General features: G+C 52.2%; 3 protein-coding genes across 4 annotated transcripts; 2 read left to right on the plus strand and 1 right to left on the minus strand.

Moving 5' to 3' along the window:
- Positions 1-8,481: 8,481 nt before the first annotated feature.
- Positions 8,482-9,992, plus strand: LOC120647230 (EPIDERMAL PATTERNING FACTOR-like protein 4). The gene is made up of 2 exons (XM_039923920.1): positions 8,482-9,041; positions 9,158-9,992. The coding sequence occupies exons 1-2, from the start codon at positions 8,948-8,950 to the stop codon at positions 9,415-9,417; spliced, it is 354 nt and encodes a 117-aa protein (XP_039779854.1). The 5' UTR covers positions 8,482-8,947; the 3' UTR covers positions 9,418-9,992.
- A 2,997-nt stretch (positions 9,993-12,989) lies between these two features.
- LOC120647231 (neurogenic locus notch homolog protein 1-like) lies at positions 12,990-15,568 on the minus strand. The gene is made up of 6 exons (XM_039923921.1): positions 15,184-15,568; positions 14,964-15,110; positions 13,806-13,889; positions 13,563-13,691; positions 13,356-13,472; positions 12,990-13,262 (listed from the first exon to the last, which is right to left on the minus strand). Exons 1-6 carry the CDS (start codon positions 15,332-15,334, stop codon positions 13,195-13,197), a joined length of 696 nt encoding a protein of 231 aa, XP_039779855.1. The 5' UTR covers positions 15,335-15,568; the 3' UTR covers positions 12,990-13,194.
- A 3,760-nt stretch (positions 15,569-19,328) lies between these two features.
- Positions 19,329-21,689, plus strand: LOC120647232. 2 transcript variants are annotated; one of them, XM_039923923.1, is made up of 5 exons: positions 19,334-19,723; positions 19,807-20,216; positions 20,313-20,555; positions 20,656-21,201; positions 21,317-21,689. In XM_039923923.1, exons 2-5 carry the CDS (start codon positions 19,821-19,823, stop codon positions 21,335-21,337), a joined length of 1,206 nt encoding a protein of 401 aa, XP_039779857.1. In that variant the 5' UTR covers positions 19,334-19,723; positions 19,807-19,820; the 3' UTR covers positions 21,338-21,689. The 2 variants fall into 2 exon arrangements, with proteins under 2 accessions (XP_039779856.1, XP_039779857.1); XM_039923922.1 differs by having other exon boundaries at positions 19,329-20,216.
- Position 21,690: the final 1 nt, after the last annotated feature.

Below are 21,690 nucleotides of genomic sequence, written 5' to 3' on the forward strand. Positions count from 1 at the left end.
ACTTGTTTGTTCAACACCACACTCAAAAGCCAATTGCTGACACCTCCTCACTGAAAAAGCCTTCTTGTCACTAGCTCGTTTCTTCATTTCCCGACTGTTGATTTGCACGGCCTGCTTGAAGGTAATGGACAAGTCCCTCACATAACGAACCATTGGGCTTTTGCTCTTCTTGACTGGACTTTCACAAGTGCTGGTAGTACTCTCAATAGACCTCTTGCCACTGCTCTTTTGGCTACTACTAGTGCTTCTTGGTGTTTCCTGAAAGTCCTCTTCTTCTGCTTCTTTGGGCCATGCATCCTCAGCACCTTCTTGGGCAGCACCATAATCATCTCCAGGCACAAAGGCACCACCTCCATCAATGATACTAGAACTGAACATTTGTTCTAGCAAGTCCAAGTTTCCTGGAGGACCCCATCTCAACTTCTTCAGCCAAGGTTTGTTCTGTACAAATGATAGGCAGATAAGTTAGTTTGATTCAATTGGTGTACACAGAACTGAAGCATCAAGATACTGATGGCAAACAAACAAAGAAGTCATTAGAAAAAAAGTAGACTGCATGAATGCTGAAAAGTATTTCTATACACATGAATGCTGAAACAAAATTATTCCTAAAGTATCATGACACACAGCAAATGAGTTTATGAGTGATTTCTAGTCCTGTTGTCACTTAGTTGCTCCCCTAGCTAGTTATTTCATTATTTTCTGGGTGAGAAAAGGCTGGTATATCTAGACCGAATATAACCCAGATGATAGGTAGTCAAAACAGGTGAAATCAAAGCTGGAATAAGCCCTCCTGATGAACTAATATTAATGCAGTACTAGGCACGTGTTATTAAAGCTGAAATCAAAGCACGTGTTATTAAAACAGGTGAAATCAAAGCTGAAATTCAGACCTCAGAGAGTTGTGCATCTTTTTAGGAAAAACATGTTACATCAAAGCAGTACTAGGCATACAAACAATCAAACATGGCAGAATTAAAGGCCGGGTTATTAATGCAGAATTAAAGACCAGGGACCTAGTAGCTAGCTAGTTGTTCCTTCCTGATGAACTAATACTATGATTTATTTAATCACCTGATTGGAGTACTTAACAAGAGATCAGAAAGTCATATACTGCTTGACAAGAGATGCCAGGTATATTTTCCTCATTTGAAAAAGACAACATGGCAGGTAGATACATAGTCTACCAGTTAGCGCAAATTATTAATTTTCACCAGTAATCTATGTATATCGCATTGATTATTAATTTGCACAAGAGATCAGAAGGGCAAGTTAGGGCAAGAATGGAATATACCTCTGTGTGTGTACGCCAGAAATCTGAATCAGCATCAATGGTTCTATCTGGCTTCCTCCCTAAACCAGTGTGTGCTTGTAAGTAGCACCAAAAAGAGTAAGTGCTCTTAAGTATGCCAATTTGATTCTTTAGCTGCCCACGGCCATGCTTCTTTCCAGTTTTGGCATAAAAACCATAGGATATAGCCTTGTACCCATCACCATTCATTTGGTTTCCATTGTAATGGCCCGCTTGCACTTGCTCTAAGCACAATTGCAACAAATAACCATTATTCAGATCATTCCAATTCACTCGAGTGTCATAGCTCACCGGAGGGCCGCCGGAGCTGCCTAAGTCCTCGACCTCCTCTTCGTATCCTTCTTCTTCATCGACGTTGATGTAGTTGCCACTGGGAGCTTGAGGATGGCCGGCACCCCTTGCTGCACGGCCACCCCCGCCACCATGCGAGCTCGCGCGGCCACGGTTCGACGAGGACGAGCGCGTACGATGACGACCAGCCGAAGAGACCTTCGCGCGCCCCCGTCCGCGGCCGCCTGCACCGGACGACGAGCCTCCACCGTGGTCAGGCCATGGCGGCATGCCGTCGCCGCCTCCACCGCTACCGCCTCCCGCCGATGACGATGCGCCGAATTGAAGTTGGCGAGCACGCGGTGCAGGCGGAGCCACCCAGCCACGGCCAAGCCCAGGAGTGAGGTGAGGCACTCCCAAGGTGCGCGGTGCGCAAGGGGGAGGGTAACCGGAGCCATGGTCGAGCCCAGCTCCTTCCTCCCCGTGGCCCTGGAGGAATGCGCCGTACACATGCAGATGGGGGAAATTCTCGGCCGGCGGCACCTGTGAGTTGAGGTCGAACGAGTCCAGGCCGGCACGAGGAGCAGGAGCGTGTTCGCAGGGAAGAAGTTGAAGCCGTCCATGGAGATCCGGTCGGGGATGAGGGGCCGACGACGGCGATGCGTTGAGGGGGAGTGGCGCCGCGGTCAAGGCCTCCGCGGCGGAGCAACGGGCCGGGAGGGTGGCGCCGGCTTGGGGATAGCGCGGTAGAGGGACACGGCGGCGCGTGGGGGAGGGGGCGGCACTCGTGGGGGAGGCAACGAGGCGAGTCACGGCCGGCGGTGGTGGATCGGGAGGGCGGCGGCGGACATGACGCAGGGGAGGGGGCGGGTCACCGCCGGCTGATCGGGAGGCCGGCGGATCGGGAGGCAACGCAGGGAGGCGGCGGCGGGAGGCGACGGAGGGAGATACGGCCCGATGCGGCCACAGGGGAGGAGAAAAAAAGATTTTCTAGTGGGACCCACATCAAATAGCTCAAATAATCACCTCTTGGGTGGGCTAGTTTTTTGAGGTGAGTTATTTCCAAATAGCCAACTCTAGTCCTCATGTTTAGAGATTTTAGACTAGTTTAGGCTATTTTTGGCTGAAAATAACTCTAGCCCTTCGATCCAAACATGCCCAACGTAATGTTGCTAGCTAGGGTACCACTGTACTGTACTTTGCTAGGTACGGGCAGTTGTGCTGGCCATTTAATCTATCTGGGCGCGTGTAGGACGTCGAGCGAACTGGACCGACGAATTAACAGCACATTGCCAACTGAGCTAGTAAAACATTGGACAAGCTCATCATCACTGTCATCTTCTCTTCGAGCACACCGAGTTAGCCTGTATCAGTTCGGCTAAACGCTGAGGCCAAGAAATTAAAGGGTCGAAATAAATCCCATGACTTTGTGTGGGTTGGCTGGTACAGTAGCAGCTGGATGGAGCTAAAGTCCAAAGCGTGCGTGGGTTGGCTGGTCCCGCACGTGTCAGACATCTTACAGAGCTCCCGTGTGGGTTTGCACGTGTGGCAGCGAGGCCCCGCGCGCGGGGTCCCCCTTTTTTTTCACGAGAAGGCAGGGCGCAGGCGCGCAGCGGCTTTGCCCTTTTCAGTTTTCTCTCCCGCCGCACGGATATCCATCGCTCCTTTTGGCGGCACCACTGCACTGTCCTGCTGCCGTCCTCTCCTCTGCTGCAGTATACTAGTAGTGCTACGCTACGCGCCGCGCAGGACCGACCGGGCCTGGATCCACGGCGCAATCCATGCATTTGGCTTTGGAGGGAGTGGCTGCGGGGCCCGGTCCTCCTGGAGACGAAGCACTTCAGGTCCTCCGATCCAATCCGACGGCTTCAGCCTTCAAGTGATGCTCCAGATGGAGGAGCAAACACACTTTAAGATTTATGAAAGGGAAGGCAACCTAGACACACACCGACAATGTCGAAGTAGGATGAACTGAAGACGAGCAGATGAAGGCAACCTAGTATTGAACTAACCGAAATCAGACCAGCCGAATTAAGATACTCCCTCCGTTCAAAATTACAAGTCATTCCAAGAATCTTGGAGGGTTAAACCATCTCAAAATTTGACCAAAATTATAAAGAGAAATATATAAAAAGATTTATGATATCAAATAGGTGTACTAAGAATCTAATGATGTTTAATTGGTATCATAAATGTTATTATCTTATCATATAAATATAGTCAAACTTGAAAAAATTTGACTCTTCGTGATTCTTTGAATGACTTATAGTTTGAAACGGAATGAGTATTATCTTGGAAAAGTCACCCGCGCTTGACTTGACTTGAAGAATCATCAACCAAGCGCGCACACTTTTTTTTGGACAAAGATAACCAGCTTTTACAGATAGCAACTAAAGTCGGGTTCACGTAGCTGCACCCAGTGGCGGATGTACACCCCGGGCCACCCGTGCATTGCCCGGGGTTCGGCCTAAAAAATTGCTGAAGAAGTCCAAAAAATTACTGAAGAAGAATAAATATACTACTTCGCGATGACACTTGTTGTATGTTTTCTATCTTTCCATTATGTTCTCGTGTATCTTTTGAACTTCCATTATGTTCTCGTGTATCTTTTGAACTATGAGTTTGTCGATGTCTGGTTTTTGTCACAACTATATTTAAAACTCGGCCCGGGGTTTAACTCAATCCTAGTTCCACCACTGGCTGCACTCGACTTGCAATAACAGGATAGCAAAACAGCTAACAAGAAAATTAACCAAGCGCACGCACTTCTACTGCTACTGCCATATGGCAGTACCGGACGTCTCTGTCTCGTTTCGGCTGGGTGCATGGGAAAGCCGCAGCGGAAGGTGGATGCATCGGAGGAGTGATCCGGTCGATGCAGATAGGATCAGACGGGCAGAGTGGGCGGGATCGGACACTTCACACTTGCCGCACGTACACCGAGTCCCGTCGTCCACCACACCAAGAGCGAGCGAGCGATGCGCCAACAGCGCCGTCCGATGCCCAGCTGGCCACTCGATCCATGCAATGCACGGCGGGGCCCACGCACCAGTACGTGGGTGCGTGCGTGTGCAAGCATGCAGGCGCGCGGGGCCCGGGGGCAGTCTAGTCCCACTCCCACGTCCAAGTAGGGGTCACTATTTCTAATCACAAGCCTAGCTAGCTGCTCCGCTGTACTAAGCTAGAGCCCTAGCTCCACTGCTCGCATCATGCATGGGCACCGGGCCCTCCGGTGCACGTCCGTCCCGGCCGGGTCTCGTACGTGCACGGGCGCCGGGCGAGGGCTAAGGGCAGCGCCGGCTCTATGATTTTGAGTGCCCCCGAGCGAACCAGACTTTATGGGCTTTTAGGCTAAATATTGACATATATATAATTCTTAAAAAATAATGTATATAATCTACTCTATATCTATTACTAAAGTGAGTAAGATTTTCACCTAAAATTTTAATTTGGTATGTTGGTCTTAGTCCATCCCGTATGTGAGTCGAACAAATTCTCTCTATCCACGACTCGATTATATAGATCCCTACAAATTAACACACGGGCACCAACACGTATCCGATATTTATACTAATTTTGTCCGTAGCAACGCACAAGCATAATTGCCTAGTACAAAATAAAAAGTGCAGCAGCTGCAACAGCTAGCACGCGGACAGGCTTGCCAAGCCCATCGAATCCTGATTCCTGCAAGGGTGCAGACTGCAGAGTTTGCTTAGCTTGTGAAGTCGTGATGGAGACGGACAGTGTCTGCCCTACGGCAGCCGGAGCGACAGGCATGTAGAGACCAGGGCTTGTTGGCGACGGCGAGAGCTTACTCCTCCTCCTCGTCGCTCGTATGCTCAATCGCCAATTAGAGGCTCGGAGCATCGCGACGTATCGACGTATCGCTATCCGCTGATCAGCAATTAGCACACATTTGGCTACCTGGGGATTCTCAGACATTGGGCCCCCTTCCGTGCTGGGCCCCCGGCGGTCGCCTCCGCCGCATGGTGCCTGAGCCGGCCCTGGCTAAGGGCTAGGGCGACCGATCCATGCATGTGCAGCTGTTTCGTAACGCACGCATGGTTGCCCTTGATTGTTCCGATGCGACCGGCCGGTTGCCCCCGCCGGATGGGAACCGACTGCCGGCCGGGCCGGGACCCGTTAAACTCGCAGGTTGTTGTTGTAGTACAGAATACAGATAGGGTTAATAATCCCAGGTCGCATTTGTTCCTCCAACGTTTTTCCTCGACTAGTAAGAGTCGACACGAGTTTAAGAATGCGATACCATTTCTTACTTGGTTGTTTTTTTTGGTAAAGAATCACGTCATATATGTGTCACGCATGCGCATTCATGGGAGCTTGCAAAGTGGCATGAATTCGTGCCGGTTGGAGAATTCACTGAACTGTACCGTGCCTTTTCCCTTTTACATTTTTTTGTTGCGAAAAAGAGAGGAATGTATTAAACGTAACGCACAGTACATCCCTGGAGTTTTACAGAAAAAAAAAACCTTGAACAACCGAGAATTACATCACACACCATACGTCCGCACCAGAGAGAAATCTGTACCGTGCTTTTTCGTAGCTAGGCAGCGGCGGCAGACGTGATGTCTCACCACTACACGCCTTTCGCTCTCGGGGGGGCCGGTCGACCGGCGCCACACCTGCGATTAGCTACAAGTCGATCCCTTTGCGGCCGCCAGGGAAGCTAGGCCCCGTTTGGCAGGGTTTCGGCTCTTCCAAAAATAGCTCTGGCTCTGGCTCTTCAGATGGAGCGGCTTTTCTGGTGGAGTTGGAGCCGTTTTAGAAAATGTTTGGTAAAACAGCTTCACTTGTTAGATTGATGTGTAAGCCGCGTGAAGCCACGATTTCATGGCTTCACCTTGCCTGTGTAAGCCACCAACGGCTTCAGAACCGGCTTCACGTGTGAAGCCGGTCCTGAAACAAACGTTTGGGAGAGTTTCACCTGAAGCCGCTCGTGAAGCCGCTGGTGAAGCCCTCCCAAACAGGGCCTACTTGTTGCCGGGCTCGGATCGACGAGCAACCGACCGGCCGGACAGGTGATCGTCCGGGGCCTTTCGTCGCGTGTTCGAGCATGCTGGCCTGGCCTGGCCGTTCCAAGGCGCGCGCCCGCCAGCATGGATTGGGTCACAAAAAATGTTGCGGTCTGGGCGTGGTTGTTATTAGGACGCGTCACGGCAGCTGATTTGACGGCTCCCGTCTCGGAGGACGTACGTACGACGGCGTGCCCCGGCAGTCAGCAGAGGACGACGACGCCCGGCCGCTAGCTGCGTTCATCAGGTCAGATCGCCCATCGATGCACGCAGCCTTTCGGTTTTGTGATTCAGGTTGGCTGCAGGCAGCCTCGCGTGCAGAAATGGAGAGGAGAAGAAATAACCTGTATTATCTCGGAAAAAAGAAGAAGAAATAACCTGTGTGCTGTGGCTGGTGTTGATTTGTTGTGAGAAAAAAATATTGCTGGCTAGCTGCTGGCTGCTGGCTGATGCTAATTTGATGTGAGAGAAAAACACTGTTAGCTAGATGCAGGGAGCAGAGTAAGAATGCAACATTTGGTTCCTGTCGACCAGGAAATTATCTGCATGATGATCTCTGTCTAGTGTCTACTGTACTAATCAATCTGATACTCTCTTGCACACTTTCCGGGGAATTGAAATGACAAGGCCCTCAGTCCTCTTTTATTCACACAAAAAAAAAGGTTTGCCGGCGAATGGGTCATGTGTTTGGTTCTGCGCGCGTCCCATGCACGGCGCAAATAAAGTTTTGGCAAGAACACCGTCTCTTTAATTTGTTTTCCTCCAGAAGTGTGCCCCAAATAAAGTTACTCGCAAGGCTACAAGTGAAGAGCAGTACTTGTTGTAACCTTTGTGGACTGACCGCCGGCCGGGTGAATACAAGAGCCGCGCGCAGGGTGTCAGAGCCGCGCATGTGCCACCAAGTGAGTGTACTTTGTCCTCTAATCGGTTCCCAATTTATTAATCGCGGGGAAAGCCACCGGGACAGCCCAACGCGGGATGGATCGCCGGACATGAATGCATGGAGGGTTGAGGATGTGATGGCTGTCGCAGCTAGGAGGAATCTAGGTAAAGCCTATAAATGTCCTTCTCTCCATCCGCGTAACGCGCTGCAGATGACTCCTACAATTCCGTAGTAGTTCCAGGTGTTGGTACTTTAACTCGATGATGAAAATGTAAAAATGCTTTTCAAACCGAGCTCAGGCTAGGTCTAGTTTGTTCTCGTCACCCTGGTCGCCTTGCCCAAGCCCATTCAATAGCTCGATCGCCGCCGTGGGTGAGCTTTGGGCCATCGACGGGTTGGATCTAAAGTGCACAGGTCTATTTCGTAGCAAGTTTATTAACTCTGTTTATTTGTGGGGAAAAAAGGTGATGTTATTATTTGCATGTTAACAAACTACTCGGTCAATAATAGTGGTGGTCTATACTAGTTCTAAAATTAAAGAATGCAAAACGACAACCTTATTATACCATCATCTCTCTTCTCTCTCCTTCTCTTTTTTTTTTGCGAAAATTCTTCTTTATATATAGTTAAAAATTGTGCATGGCATCATATAAGCCGACCTATAACATTGATCACTGTGCTTAACGGCGTACTAAGTTTAGCTGCGACCGCCGACTGTGTCTTACAACATGTACAGAATGACGGGCCTCATATTTCAGTTCTGAAAAAAGCCGGCCCGGCCATGCCAGGGCGTCTGAGCTCGCACGTACCGATCAGGCGGTGCACACGGCACGGCAACGCCACCGGCCAGCACGCCGTGCCAGGCCCCGGGCCGCCCGGCGGCCCCTCACGAATCCCTAGGCCGAGCGCCGCGCGCGACCCCACCGACCCGCCCGCCCATCAGTCTGCGAGCCGAATTGCTGCTGCCCCCCAGGCCAAGGCGCACGAGGGGGCGCCAAGAGCCCTGCCCGCACGCCGCGACGCCCGAGCGGAGCGCCACCACAACCAAAGGAGACCTTCCCAGCCAGCAGGCCGCCAGGCCGCCACCGCCACCGCCACCGCCACCGCCACCCCGTCCTGGCTCCTGCTCCTCCGCCCAGCAGCTCGCGCTAGGTGCTCCAAATAGCAAGCGCAGTCATCACGCCCGCCCGCCGCGCCCCCAGACACCACCCCCACCGCAGCCCCGCCTCGGGCTCTCTCTCCCTCTGGATCCCTCAGCGCGTGCAAGCACGGCACGGTCGGTCCATGCGTGCGAATTGACTCGCGCACACACGCCACTCGCTCTCTCTTCTCCATCATCAGCTCCCCCGGCGCCTTGCTCGTCAGCTACAGTGCCTCGCTCCGTCTCCGAGGCCGGCGCGGCGGCGCGCGCGAGATCTGGTCCTGGTCGAGCTATCTCGGGCGGCGTCCATGGGCGGGCCGGGCAGCGGCCGGTGCCTGCGACGGGGCCTCTCTGCCGCCGTGCTGCTGCTGCTGCTGCTCCTCCTCAGCTCCTCCGCTCTCGGTACGGCACTCTCACACAACACACATGCCAGCCGACTCTTACGGCCGCTCGCCTGCGTTCTTTGCATTATTGTTACTACCAGCTCACATGCGTGTCTTTTCTCTCGCCTTCTGCAGGGACGTGCACGTCGGCGAGGGGGAGAGCCGCCGGTCGGGTGGCGCCGGAGGAAGGGTACTCCTGGGACCCCGGGACGGCGGCGGCGCGGCGGGGGCTGGTGGGGCCCGGGTCGTCGCCGCCGACGTGCCGCAGCCGGTGCGGGGGCTGCCACCCCTGCCGGCCGGTGCACGTCGCCATCCAGCCCGGCCGGAGCTTCCCGCTCGAGTACTACCCGGAGGCCTGGCGCTGCAAGTGCGGCAACAAGCTCTTCATGCCCTGACCCACCGCCCCAAGCTCTTCCTACGCGCGGGCTCATGCTGACGCTGACGCTGAGGCCGATGCTTCGCTCACTCACTGAAGCTAGCTAGTTAGCTCGCCAAGGCGTCAGCTGCGTCGCCATGGCTGGTGGCTGCACCGCGCCCATGTGAGCTAGTTGCAGTACGACGACTACTACTACTGGTCGTGGAGGAGACAGAGACAAGGAAGAGAACACGGTAAGCAAGGAAGAAGCGACTTGGTTGGAAGAGGAGACGAGATGAGGAGATTTGCCCGAGAAAAAACTCGTGGATGGAGGCTTCGATTCTATCAGCGAGTGATTGAAACAACATTGCTGAGCTGAGTTCTTGGATGCATACGAGTGTAATCCGTTGTAAGTAACCGGTTGTCTGTTGTGTGTACAAAGAGAGCGATGCCGATGTCACCATTTTTGTTCTTCCTTTCCTGCCTTTTGCTTCCTGCGGCTGTTTATTTGTTCTCGACTTCCTTTCGGTTCGTGGGATATTAGTAATTCCCCTGCGATTATCAGCTGTACCGTGAACTCCTTGGTCCCCCGGACATAACGTTGATCATCCTGTACTCAAATTGTTCTAAATTCTGTCATCTCGTTGCTCTGGATTTTGGGGAGGAGGCCTGAAAACCACTTCTTCTTCAGGTTCTTGCCTCTGTTATCAGTGTTCCTGACTGCATACGTGCAGTCAGGCAGCACTCATACATAACATTTTTTTTTCTCGCACAAACTTTTTAAAAATGAATTTCTCACACAAACTTGTTCACGGAAATTTCCCCAATCGAATGAAAACCCAAACTTTGGAGCAGATGCATGACAGCGCAGAAAACCACAGAAAGGAGCTCGAGCCCCCCCCCCCCCAACCAACCCCAACCCCAAAGATGAGAAGGAAGCTACTCTCTACGTCCCAAAAAGAAAGAATATAAATCTCGATTCTGGAGGAGTCAAATTATTTTAATTTTGACCAAATTTATTTAAATAATTACTAATATTTGTGTCTCCGAATAGATATAGTATAAAAATATATTATATAATTAATTTAAAGATATTTATGTTGTAACACAAAAAATAATACTATTTTGTATAAATTTAATTAAATTTGAAATTATTCAATTTCTCGAGAAGCAAGATTTACATTTTTTGTGGGACGGAGGGAGGGAGGGAGTAGAAATAAAGGGAAGCGAGCCTGTGTGCATACACAATGTCAAGGAACAGTGAGCTACGCTGGTCTTTTCCTCCTCTCTGGCAGTGGCACTAATTTACGTATGTTACTGCCACTGCTGCTGCTGCTTTACTCACGTCAAATCAGCATAAGTTCCCTAGAGAGGCCTGGCTTGGCTCGAGATAAAAAAATAAACTTTAGATGCCAATACAGCATTTGTTTACATGAGCTAGGCTTATCTGCAGGCCTATAGGGCAAGCTAGTTCAATCATCGTTCCATTATAATCCTTCCGTCGCAGGGCTTGGCTGCATTTTGTGTCATTCAGGCACGCACCATGAGGCCAGCAGCTGCAGCTATGCGAAAATGGTGGCTTTCCTCCTCGTTTTGGACATTTGCTCGTTGCTCTCGCCTTGGACGAATGCTTCAAGTTTGGAGCTAGCCAGTGGCCAAATTGGTAAAAAAAAAAACTACAATATATGCCTTAAATAATTCTTGGGGTTGCGACCGGAAAGGGGATAAGAAAATTTTTCTGGGCATGGTTACTCCTGTCAGTGATTGACACTGAGGCTTGTCCTTGAGCATTTTTAAAAGCCTACTGTGAAGCTGGCCGGAGATGGTACAAGAGTCCTAAAAAGGGTTACAGCTTACGACACCAAAAAGCTTACAGCTCTCTTCAAGTACTAATGCGTCACTCTCATTTCGTAGCAAGGGTACATCAGCTGCTGGATAACAAGAAGAAAGAGTCGTGCTTGGTAATTCACTGAAAATTGCTGCTCTTTTACAAAGGTAAATAAAAGATGCTATGCGCTGAGAAGTAGGAGAGCAAAATCTATGTGGCTGAGAGCAGATAGATGATTCTCCCCTGAAAATGGTGTTCTTGGAAGCGCTTCATCATAGTTCTATAGCCGGTGCCCAGTTTTTTCTCTCAAAACAAAAAGGGCGTGGGCACCTTCGCAGTTTGCGCCGGCGCACCTGCCAAAGCTTCACCTGTTCTCTTGCTAAACAGTATTCTTGGGAGTGAGGTTGCTTGCTCTCACAGCAACGCTCTCACGCTGTTCCTGTGACTGTGAGCACCCAACCACTTCCCTGATTCCCTCCACGCAGAACCAAGGAGCAAGAACACGGAGCAGTAACAATCTGACAAAACCAAGTGCTGGTAACACAGAATCGAGCATCTTTCTTTGTCAACAGGGGAGTGTGATACAGGCGAGCCTCTGTAGCTGGGAAACAAGGGGAGCGATCTGCGTGTCTTGGAGTGCAATGTGCACTGGAATGCCCTGCTGTTTGGAGAACCATGATGGCATGATAGTGGTCTTTCGAAAAAAAAAAATGATGGCATGATAGACAACAACTACTCAGGTGTTAGCATTGTCAGTCTTACTGTGCAAAATAGTTCATACTGGATGAAAGGAAACAGTAGGGTTGTGAATATTTTCCATTCTCCTTTTGCATTCATTGAGTCTTTACTACGCGGCCTATAATTCAGAACTGTGCCTAAGATTTCAGCTTGTTGAGTGGCCATAAATATTAGCAGTTTCTAGTTTATGCAACCCATTTCATAGTGTTTTTTTCACCCTCACAATATATGAAACAGCTGCTGCAGGCAGCGAAACTTAGCTGCCTAACTTTTGGTCACCACTTGTCACTCAGCATTTTCCCATGAACTCTTCTCATGAATTCTGTTTATCAACACATACTCACATATTGAAAAGAACGCTCCTAGCCAACGGAGGCCCAACGACGGACGATCGTAGAGGCCCAAGGTACGGATTACATACAAACTTACCCAACGAGGCAGGCCCAGTCCTTCTTGGCCCATAACAGAGCTTTCCATGGCCCGTTTGGTGATTCGCTTATAGGAACATCATCAGGATTAAAAAATCTTGAAAGAAGTTCCAAGTATCCATAGCGAGGATCCTTTTTTTAAGAAAAAAAACCCTAGGTCCCTGGAGAATGAAATGCTTATAATGCTCGGGTTTTATTGTAAAAACTTTAAGAGTATCTGATCAGAGATGTTCAGGACCAGGCTAGGCGAAGTAATGCAAGCCCGTTCGGCTGAGCTGAAACTCGCTGGCTGGGCTGGTGGCTACGCGTGCGGCGTGGATCTTTGTAGCCGCTTTTGCTCGCTCGGTGGCTAGCGCTGGGCCGAGAGTTGACGGCAGACAGGACAGGTGGCTGTGTGTGCCGCCATGCCTGCTCTGCTGCTAGCCCACCCGTTGTTTACAGAATGACACATGGGGCAGGGGAAGCTGTGTGCAGAGCTGTAGTTGGTTGGAGTGCCATGTGTGACAAACTTGACTAGCACCGAGCGAGCCCAGCCAACGATTCACGCCGCACTCGCAGCCACCAGCTCAGCCCAGCCAACGAGTTTCAGCTCAGCCGAACGGGGCCGCAATCATCCCATAAACAGGCAATTTTCTCCATTATTCACAGAAACATTTATTCCATATCGACAGAAACTGATGAAGCCTCTAACATTCCCTACAATGGAAGCTATCAAATGTAACCATGCAGCAGTATAGTTGATCCCAAAAGCGTATCCCTAACATGCTATCAACTCTATCCTATCCCGTGGATAAAAACAGTGAGACCACCGACGGTCAAATATTTATTTCCTGACGACGGCCAGTGAGACCACCAACAGTAGTGGCAGTAGAATTCTCTGCGAAATGGATCCTGCATAGTTATAGGCAACGCCAGTAGATCAGTTACTATCTGAATCTTTGCATGAAAACACACCCTCATTGACATCTGAAAAGAGCTTTGTACCAGGAGCTGCTACATTGCCGTTGTTAGAAATGCTTTCCGAGCCAGGCGGTGCAGGGGAGTTGCTGGAAGAGTTTGAGAAGGAGATCCCAATTCTTGAGCAATCTGCACCGATGGAGCCTACAAGGGTGCCACGAGTTAGCCGTCATGGGAATTGATACGCTAGCATCTGTGTTCGGAAGTAAGATTTCTTGGAGCATTCCATCTTACACTTCTGAAAGCAAGGCATCGTGGTCATGTTGAGAAGGTTGCTGTAACCCTTCTTGCACTCACAGTGGTAGCTGAAACCAGAGCCATTCCTGCATGTTCCTCCGGTGCCACAGTATGCTAATTCACATGCTAAAGGAACGAAATGGTAGAGGCAGAATTAATTGAATAACAAATATAGCATCAAAGTATCATGCTTACAACAAAAACACATATATTTCAGGAATGATGAGATGCGGCAACTACCGTCGAGCGAGAAGTTTTTAGGTGCTGGCAAAGGCGTTGGTGCTGGTGCTGACGAACCATTGGAACACGAGCTGTCAATGGAACCTGAAAGGAAATATTATTTAATTGGTCATTTGATACGATGTGGGCACATAATAATGAAGTTCTTGCCAGCGCAAGTGTTGCTCGAAGGATACTGAAGATAGAGGTAACAGCAGAAAATTCCTCCTGAAGCCACTTGAAGCTACAAACTGATTTTAGTTTATTCAGATTTGAATAACCTAATAAAGGCATTATATAATTTTGATCAGTGTTTCTTATGGCGTAAAATGCATAAAGCAACTCTGAAAACGATACTAGACCCAAACACACTAAAGAAATTATATAATCCCTAGTAAAGAACAATCTTTATCTATCTGATTGAGACGTGCCCTGAATTCACGAAATCATCTTCTCTTCTAGTGGAGGAGATAGTAGACTGACAATGAAACTGAAACGCCACGAGCATAGAGCCGTTCCAGTTAAGTTTATATGCATTTGGACTTTTCCTGCATATTTGCCTATAAACAATTTCAAAAGCTGTCTAAACTACAAGACTTGCAGAACATCAGTAATCTTGACTTTCCACGCAATATATCTGGAAGCACACAATGCATGAAGAGTGCTAGTACAGTCCCACACGTCAGGTTTTTTTTTAAGCTGTGTCTTATGTCCTGGAATTTAGTGTTCCTATCTAAAATTCAGATATTCACTCTGAAGAACCTTTGAGCTGGCAGAAGCCGTTATGAGCAAATTTTTGATACACTGTAGTATGGTCTTAGCCGAGCTGTTGATCAGTGAATCAGTGCCTACCACACTTCCGATATTCGTACGCACCCAGACCATCAGGGAGCACAATGATGGTATCCTAACAACCATACTGAATTCCACATATCCTAATAAAGTAAAGTTGGTGATCAAGTGGTGTCCCAGATAAAAGGAGCTGGCAGGCAGTTATGCGCCAAATCTGGCGCGACAGGCAAGCAACGGGCGGGTGGTATCCGCGACCCGTGAACCTGCCGAACTACGCAACGCAACACGCGGCAGTGAACACTGGCAGAGCGGAGGTCATATCTGAATTTAAATAAATTGCCATCCTGATTGAAGCAGCAGCAGCAGCGATGGAATGACTTTACTTACAGTTGGGGATGACGCATGGCAGGAACCTGAGGTTGTCGCCGACGTGGAGCTGCGTCCAGCCCGGGTCGCACTCGCAGCGGTAGCCCAGCGTGCCCGGCGCCACCGTGCAGTTCCCCTTCCCGCAGGCCACCGTGCTGCAGATCGAGTCTGCTCGGGATCAGACAAGGTCGTCAGGGGAGACCAAGGCGTCGGCAGAGGATTCGGGAAGCGGTGGGCTTACTGATGACGGGCGCGAGGATCGGCGCGAGAGGGGAGAAGAAGTCGTCGGCGCCGGACGCCCCGGCGTTGGCCGCGGTGGCTGCGGCGAGGAGCGCCACGAGCGCGGCGGCCCCGCGCGGGGAGAGCCCTCGCCTCCCTGCCGCGTGCGCCATCGAGGCTGGTCTGATGGCCGGGCACTTCGATCTCCGCGCACGCGAGGCGGGGCGGCGGTTGCGCTCGTCGTCGTCGTCGCTTTTCCGTGGGTGGGCGGTTGCGTTTAAGTGGGGGAGGCAGTTGGGTGGCGGCAGGGCAGGCAGCGATGGGCTTTTATGGGCTACTCGCTCAGCTGCGGCCTGCGATGCGTGCGAAGTCAAAGCGCATTTCCAAATGGCGCCCGTGAACTACTACTTCCCCTTGGGCCGGGTAGCTTTAAATATGGGTTGATTTCTGAAGCAAAAGAGTACTTCCTCCGTTTTAAATTATAGGTCGTTTGATTTTTTTAACATCAAATTTGATCGCTCGTCGTTCATCCATCCGCGGGGAGGCGACGGCGATGCTTATCCTTTCCACGCTAAGCGCGTCCCGGGAGCACCATAATTTCAAACACGGAAGCAACGCGGCCGTGTTCGACTGATCCAACCATGGCCACCTGTACGCCCTGAAAATGGACCTTGACAAATAATCTGCCAGAAAAGGAGAAGACGCTCGAATCTGTGTCCCTCTGACAAGGACGACTCGTACAAAAAAAAAGAATGTCAAATAATGCAAGCCTAGGAGCCTCCATGGCCCCATGCTCTTTCACACGGCTTGTACACGGACACGGTTTTTTTATTGGTTATCGTGCGTGCGTCTCTCTCTCTCTGTGAAACGATACAGCATGTATGTCCTGGAAACATGCCAGGCGTCGCGTAACTGCCTAAGTACCGTGGAGTTTGTGCCCTTCTACAGTAAAGCAAGCCAAAAAGAAAGGCGACGCCGTTCCTGGCATCGATCCCGCCGATTCCCTCCTCCGGCTGCCTCCCCGGCGGCGGAGCGAGGAGGGATTCGGATGGATCGGCGTCCGGCGTAGAGTAGCTTCTAGTTTAGATAGGTTGTTAGTAGGATAGGATTTGTCGGTGAAGAGCTCTGTGGTCGGTTCGGCTCGTCGGCAACAGCGGCGACGGCGACACGAGTAACTTCATGGCGGTCTCTTTCGTTCCTCTGGGCCAGTGCTGGTGCTGGTGTACATGAAGCTGGCGGTGGCCTATGGAGAATAAGATCTCTTCGATTTCCTGGCGTCGGTGTTGCTTGCGGTGTCGGCTCCATGAACATCGGTATGAGGTTTGCTTTGGTCATCCTCTTCGCATTGGGGATGGATCCTCTATGCTCCCTGGTGGGTTTCTCTTTCCTGGTCGGGGGCTTTGTCGCCGGTTGCGGATTCGTTCTTCCTCTTTCCCCGTCGATGTGCTCGCCGATGGTCTTTCGGTGTCTCAAATCCACCTCAAACGGAGGTCTGGGGTAGTGGATCTTGCGGCTTTTCCATGTTGCGGAGGCTGCCGGCGGAGGATTTGGAAGTGCTGGGTTTGATTTGGGCTTTGCCTCCGGCAGATCGAGGCCTAGGCGATTGAATGGGATGACTGAGGCACTGAGCTCTGATGAACAGGAGTTTGTTGGACTCTTTTATAATTTTTCTTTTCTTCAAGATCCTGTTTGTAAAACTGAGGTTGTACTGTTCATTGGTTTAATATATCCTCCCCTTCCAAAAAAAATGAGGATTTACCCTGAGGGAAACTATAACGGGGATACAGATGTCTCCGCGGCTTGTACACGAGACATTTTTCTCCTCTGAAAAAAATTCTGAGCCTTGCGTGTTGCCATTGCTTTCTGTTGAGGTTTCGTTTTGGGCTGGCTATCTCAGCATAGTGCATGCATTGTCACGACAGCCCACGGTTTGCGGCATCATCTAGCCCAAACAGGGCCCTTTAAAATTCTCTTCTAAGAGGCATGTCCGGAGTGGACGGACCCTTTTTCGACTGCCCAGACAGAGAGGTCAATCGCTGCTGACTGCCGCTCTGAATCGGATTTCTGCCAGCGCCGGCGGATCGCCGGACTCCCCGTTTGGTTGCGCGTTGTAAAAATTTTAAAAAGGCATCTTTCTACATTTGAAGTACTAAACATAGACTAATCATAAAAATAATTACAGAACTCGTCTGTAAATCGCGAGACGAATCTAACGAGCATAATTAATTCGTCATTAGATGTTGTTTACTGTAGCATTACTGTAGCAATTTAGCGTCTGATTACAGCCTAATTAGGTTCATTAGATTCGTCTCGCCATTTACAGACAGCAGTCGTAATGCGTTTTTTATTTCGTCTAAATTTAAGTCTCCATGCGGGTGCCGAAATTTTTTTTTGGAATTTTGAATTTTGAAACTGAACACGGGCTCATTTATAAATTTTTAGGAGACATTTTACATTATATACCTTCAATTTGGATCGTGATTAATAGTCGCCATTCGAAATAGGATTTTACATACGAATCGTATTCTAAATTGGATCGCGATTACTAGTTGTGATAGAGTTGTATCTGTAAAATGTCGACTCGGCGGAGTGCTCCCGGTGCATCAACGACTCGGCGCTCGTGGTGCCGGCGTTGGTGCCGGTGCAGGGGCGCCAGCAGTGGCGGATGCACGATGAGAGACAAGGGGGCTGAAATAATAGAAATGTTGATTTGTGTGAAAATTTAATGGTGATTTGATGCTTTTGCTACAGTGTTTTACGTGTAATTAGAGGCTCTTGGGAGCCCCTAGCCCCCCTCGTGGATCCGCCGCTGGGCGCCAGCTCTCCGGAGTCCGCGGGCACGCCGTGGTAGCGGTCGGCTACGGCGGCAACCTGCGCGTCGCGCTCTTTACTCCGCCGCCGCGGTGGATGGACTAGGTCAGCTCTCTGCCTCTCTCTGTCTCTTTCTCGGTGGATTTTGCCGCCCTTTCCATTCCAGTGATGACGATGCTGCCCGCCGTCGCTTTGCAGTCATCGGAATCCTGTTACCGATAGAGGTGGTCTTCTTTTTTTGAGGAATAAGGTGGTCTTCTTCGAGGTGTGCGGCTTGCTGTTCTGCATCAAGAAATGCGGTGAGATGAATCCAGCGTGAGGACAGGCGACTTCATCTATCCATCCTGTGGTCGACTTGACACCCAGTCGTCGCGAATGCTGCGACGTTGGCTTCATTAGAATCAAGAGTTTTGTTGCAGCCTTGCTGATACAATCATACAAATCGTGTGCCTGAACCAGGTTGGGACTGGATTACGATGAAGCAATGAAGATGAAGATGAACTACTATTACTTCAGACTCGTTTTATCCCAACAACCAACATACATGGCCTTTGAATCTTTGATAGACCCAAAACTTGGCCCAATTTTTACCCAAAAAAAAATGTTGGGATTGCTCCCAAACATTTTTTTCTCTCCAAGGTCACCCTCTGAAGTCTGAAAATGATGAACAGAGGATCAGATTCCGAGCACCGACCGGCCGACGCCAGGAGGACCAGGCGCGCGCGCAAGGAGCCTCCACGCCCGCGCGGTTATTAAAGCGAGCAGTGCAACTGGGCCAGCCACGTGCCGGCGACCCATACGGCATGATGCAGCTCCCCATCCAGCTGGGACGCCGGTACGGGACAGTACGTCCACGTCATGGTCACCGGCGCCAACAGCTAGGTGATCGGTGGATGGATGCATCGATGAACTGCAACTGATGACGGGGCAGCCGGCAAGCACGCAGGCATCGATGAACTGCAACTGATGACGGGGCAGCAGGCAAGCAGGCAGGCAGGAGGCTTGGGGCTTGAATTGGAGAATTGAACAGGGAGGATCCGGCCCCGGCCGTACCTCGCACAGGTGCCCTGTCAACGTCGCGGATTCGCAGGTCACAAGCCCAGCACAGGGGTCGCAAGCGCAGTGGAAAACAAAGCGTCTCTGCCGGAGTGACGACCACAGCATGTGAGTTCTTGGCGCCAGCGGGTGTAACGCATCGAATCCGAATCTGACGCGTCCAAATCTGAAAACCAGGCGCGTCAATCATCCCGGAATCATTCCTTGTGCCCAGCTTGCGGATTATCTCTCTGACAGTCTCCGGCATGTCAAACTTGCAGGCGCAGCAAAGCACCAGTGTCTCAGCAAGTTCATGTTCAGAGATGAGAGCCCTGAACAATGGACAAAAAAAGGACGGGCTGCAAGGCAGGGAATGGCCATGGATCGCGGCACCCACAGCTCACGTTTCGCCATTGTCAGGCAACCGATCGGCGAATGATTGGCACGGACGGACCCCGCCCACAGTTTGCAATAATGCTCCTGCGCTCCCGTATTAAAAAGATTCTGACAGCCGAAAGCTCGCGCGGCGGCGCTGTTGCTAGCTACTCGTACGATCCATCCGCGCCGTGTTCGTGGCCGCGGCGGCCACCCGCTTCACGTGGCCGGCCGTTGGATCGGTTCGCCGCGGTTGGCCGGAGCGTTGAGCCGGTCGTCGCCGCGCGGGGTGGTTGGCCGGCCGCTGCGTCGTGGTCCGCACTCGCGTCGCGTCCGCTCCGGTTGGTACTTGCCGTAGATTACGCCGTGAAATTCGATGCGTGCAGTCTAGCCGAGCGAGCGTGTGGTGGTGCTGCACTTGCAGGGATCGAGCGAGCGATGGGGAAGGCGGGGAGGTGGCTCAAGAGCTTCCTGTCCGGGAAGAAGGACAGGCCGCGCGCCGAGGCGATGGCCGTGGCGGGGCCACCCAAGGACAAGCGCTGGAGCTTCAGGCGCCCGGGGCAGGAAGGGAAGGCCGCCGCGACGACCCCGGCGGCGGGGCGCGGCGGGCCGGACGAGGGGCTCGGTCTGTCGGCGACGGACATCGAGTTCGAGCAGAAGAAGCACGCTGTGGCGGTCGCGGTGGCGACCGCGGCGGCCGCCGACGCCGCGGTGGCCGCGGCGCACGCGGCGGCGGCGGTGGCGCGCCTGTCCTCTCGCAGGGCGAGCCTGCCGGCGAGCCTCGTCGAGGACACGGCGGCGGTCAGGATCCAGGCCACCTTCAGAGGCTATCTGGTACGCGTCCGCAGCTCAGGACCGCACGCGGGCAGGATTTGGATAATGTATGTAACTCGACCAGCGATTGATTCAGCTCACCATCTTGCGTGGCAGGCGAGGACGGCGCTGTGCGCGCTGAGGGGCATCGTGAAGCTGCAAGCTCTGGTGCGGGGCCAGCTGGTGAGGAAGCAGGCGAACGCCACGCTCCGGTGCATGCAGGCGCTGCTCGCGGCGCAGTCCCACCTGCGGCTGCGGGCGCAGCGCATGCGCGTCCTCCAGGAGCACTGCCACCACCAGCCGCCGCCGCCGCCCAGGCCACGGCACTCGCCGCAGCACCCGAGGCACCGCCGGTCCTACGTAAGTTGGTTTCTCCGACACTACCTCACAGCAGCCACCTGCAACACTCAGACACTCTGGTCCCGGGCAATGGCTAATCGCGGTGAGCATGGAATCCCAGGAGATGGACAGGTCCTGCGAGGAGAACGCCAAGATCGTGGAGGTTGACATCGGCGAGCCGGCGCGGCGAGACGCGGCCAAGGACAGGCATCTCCTCGTCGAGCACCACCACGGCCGGTGCTCGCCGGCGCCGTCGGCGGCGACGGAGCTGAGCCCGAGGGCGTACAGCGGCCACTTCGACGAGTTGTCGGTGGCGACGGCGCGGAGCAGCCCGCAGCGCGGGTCGGCGGCCTCCGAGGCGTGCCCGAGCTACATGGCCAACACGGAGTCGTCCCGCGCCAAGGCGCGGTCCCAGAGCGCGCCCCGGCAGCGCACTGACGCGCTGGAGCGGCAGCCGAGCCGGAGGAAGGGGACCCCGCCGAGGGGCGCCAAGATGCAGCGGTCCTCGTCGGTGGCCGGCGGCGGCGGCCAGTCGTCGCCGTGGTCGGCGGGCCTGAGGCTGGACGCGTCGACCGCGTCGCTCAAGGACAGCGAGTGCGGGTCCACCAGCTCCGTGCTCACCGCCGCCACCGTGTACTGCCGGACGCGGTCGCTCGTCGGCTTCGAGGTGAGAACAGAATCGCAAGATTCTCGTAGCGCCCGTGTAGATCATTATTGTGATTACTCTCGTCGGCCATGTAATCTTGACAGAGCCTGGCTTGTTCCCTCTGTTCCTTCTCCAGGTGCGACGTGGCCTGTACTGAGCTCTTGCCGTCGTCCATGGTGCATGCCTTGCCATGGATGGGTGGCTTCAGGTCTTCCAATGATCCAGGCTTCCTCCTCGGGAGCTCCAAGCAGACGCTTGTGATCGGTTTGCAATTACTCTCGTCAATGTGCCGAGAGAGAGATAAAGGACCGTGGCTGGTTCAGAACAGTACATAGTCGCATTACAAAATGTATATTTTTGTGGTCCACTTTGTGAAGGTTTTTTTTTGCAAGGTACTGGGTGGTATTAACGGATACCACGGCACACAATGTAATAAGGTTTGATCGCAAACCTCGTGGAATATACAGTATTGTTTAGCTGTGAAAGAAGCAGGAGTTCATTAGTGTTAAC

Source organism: Panicum virgatum, chromosome 9K, assembly GCF_016808335.1.
Source record: "Panicum virgatum strain AP13 chromosome 9K, P.virgatum_v5, whole genome shotgun sequence".
NCBI classification, from domain to species: domain Eukaryota; kingdom Viridiplantae; phylum Streptophyta; class Magnoliopsida; order Poales; family Poaceae; genus Panicum; species Panicum virgatum.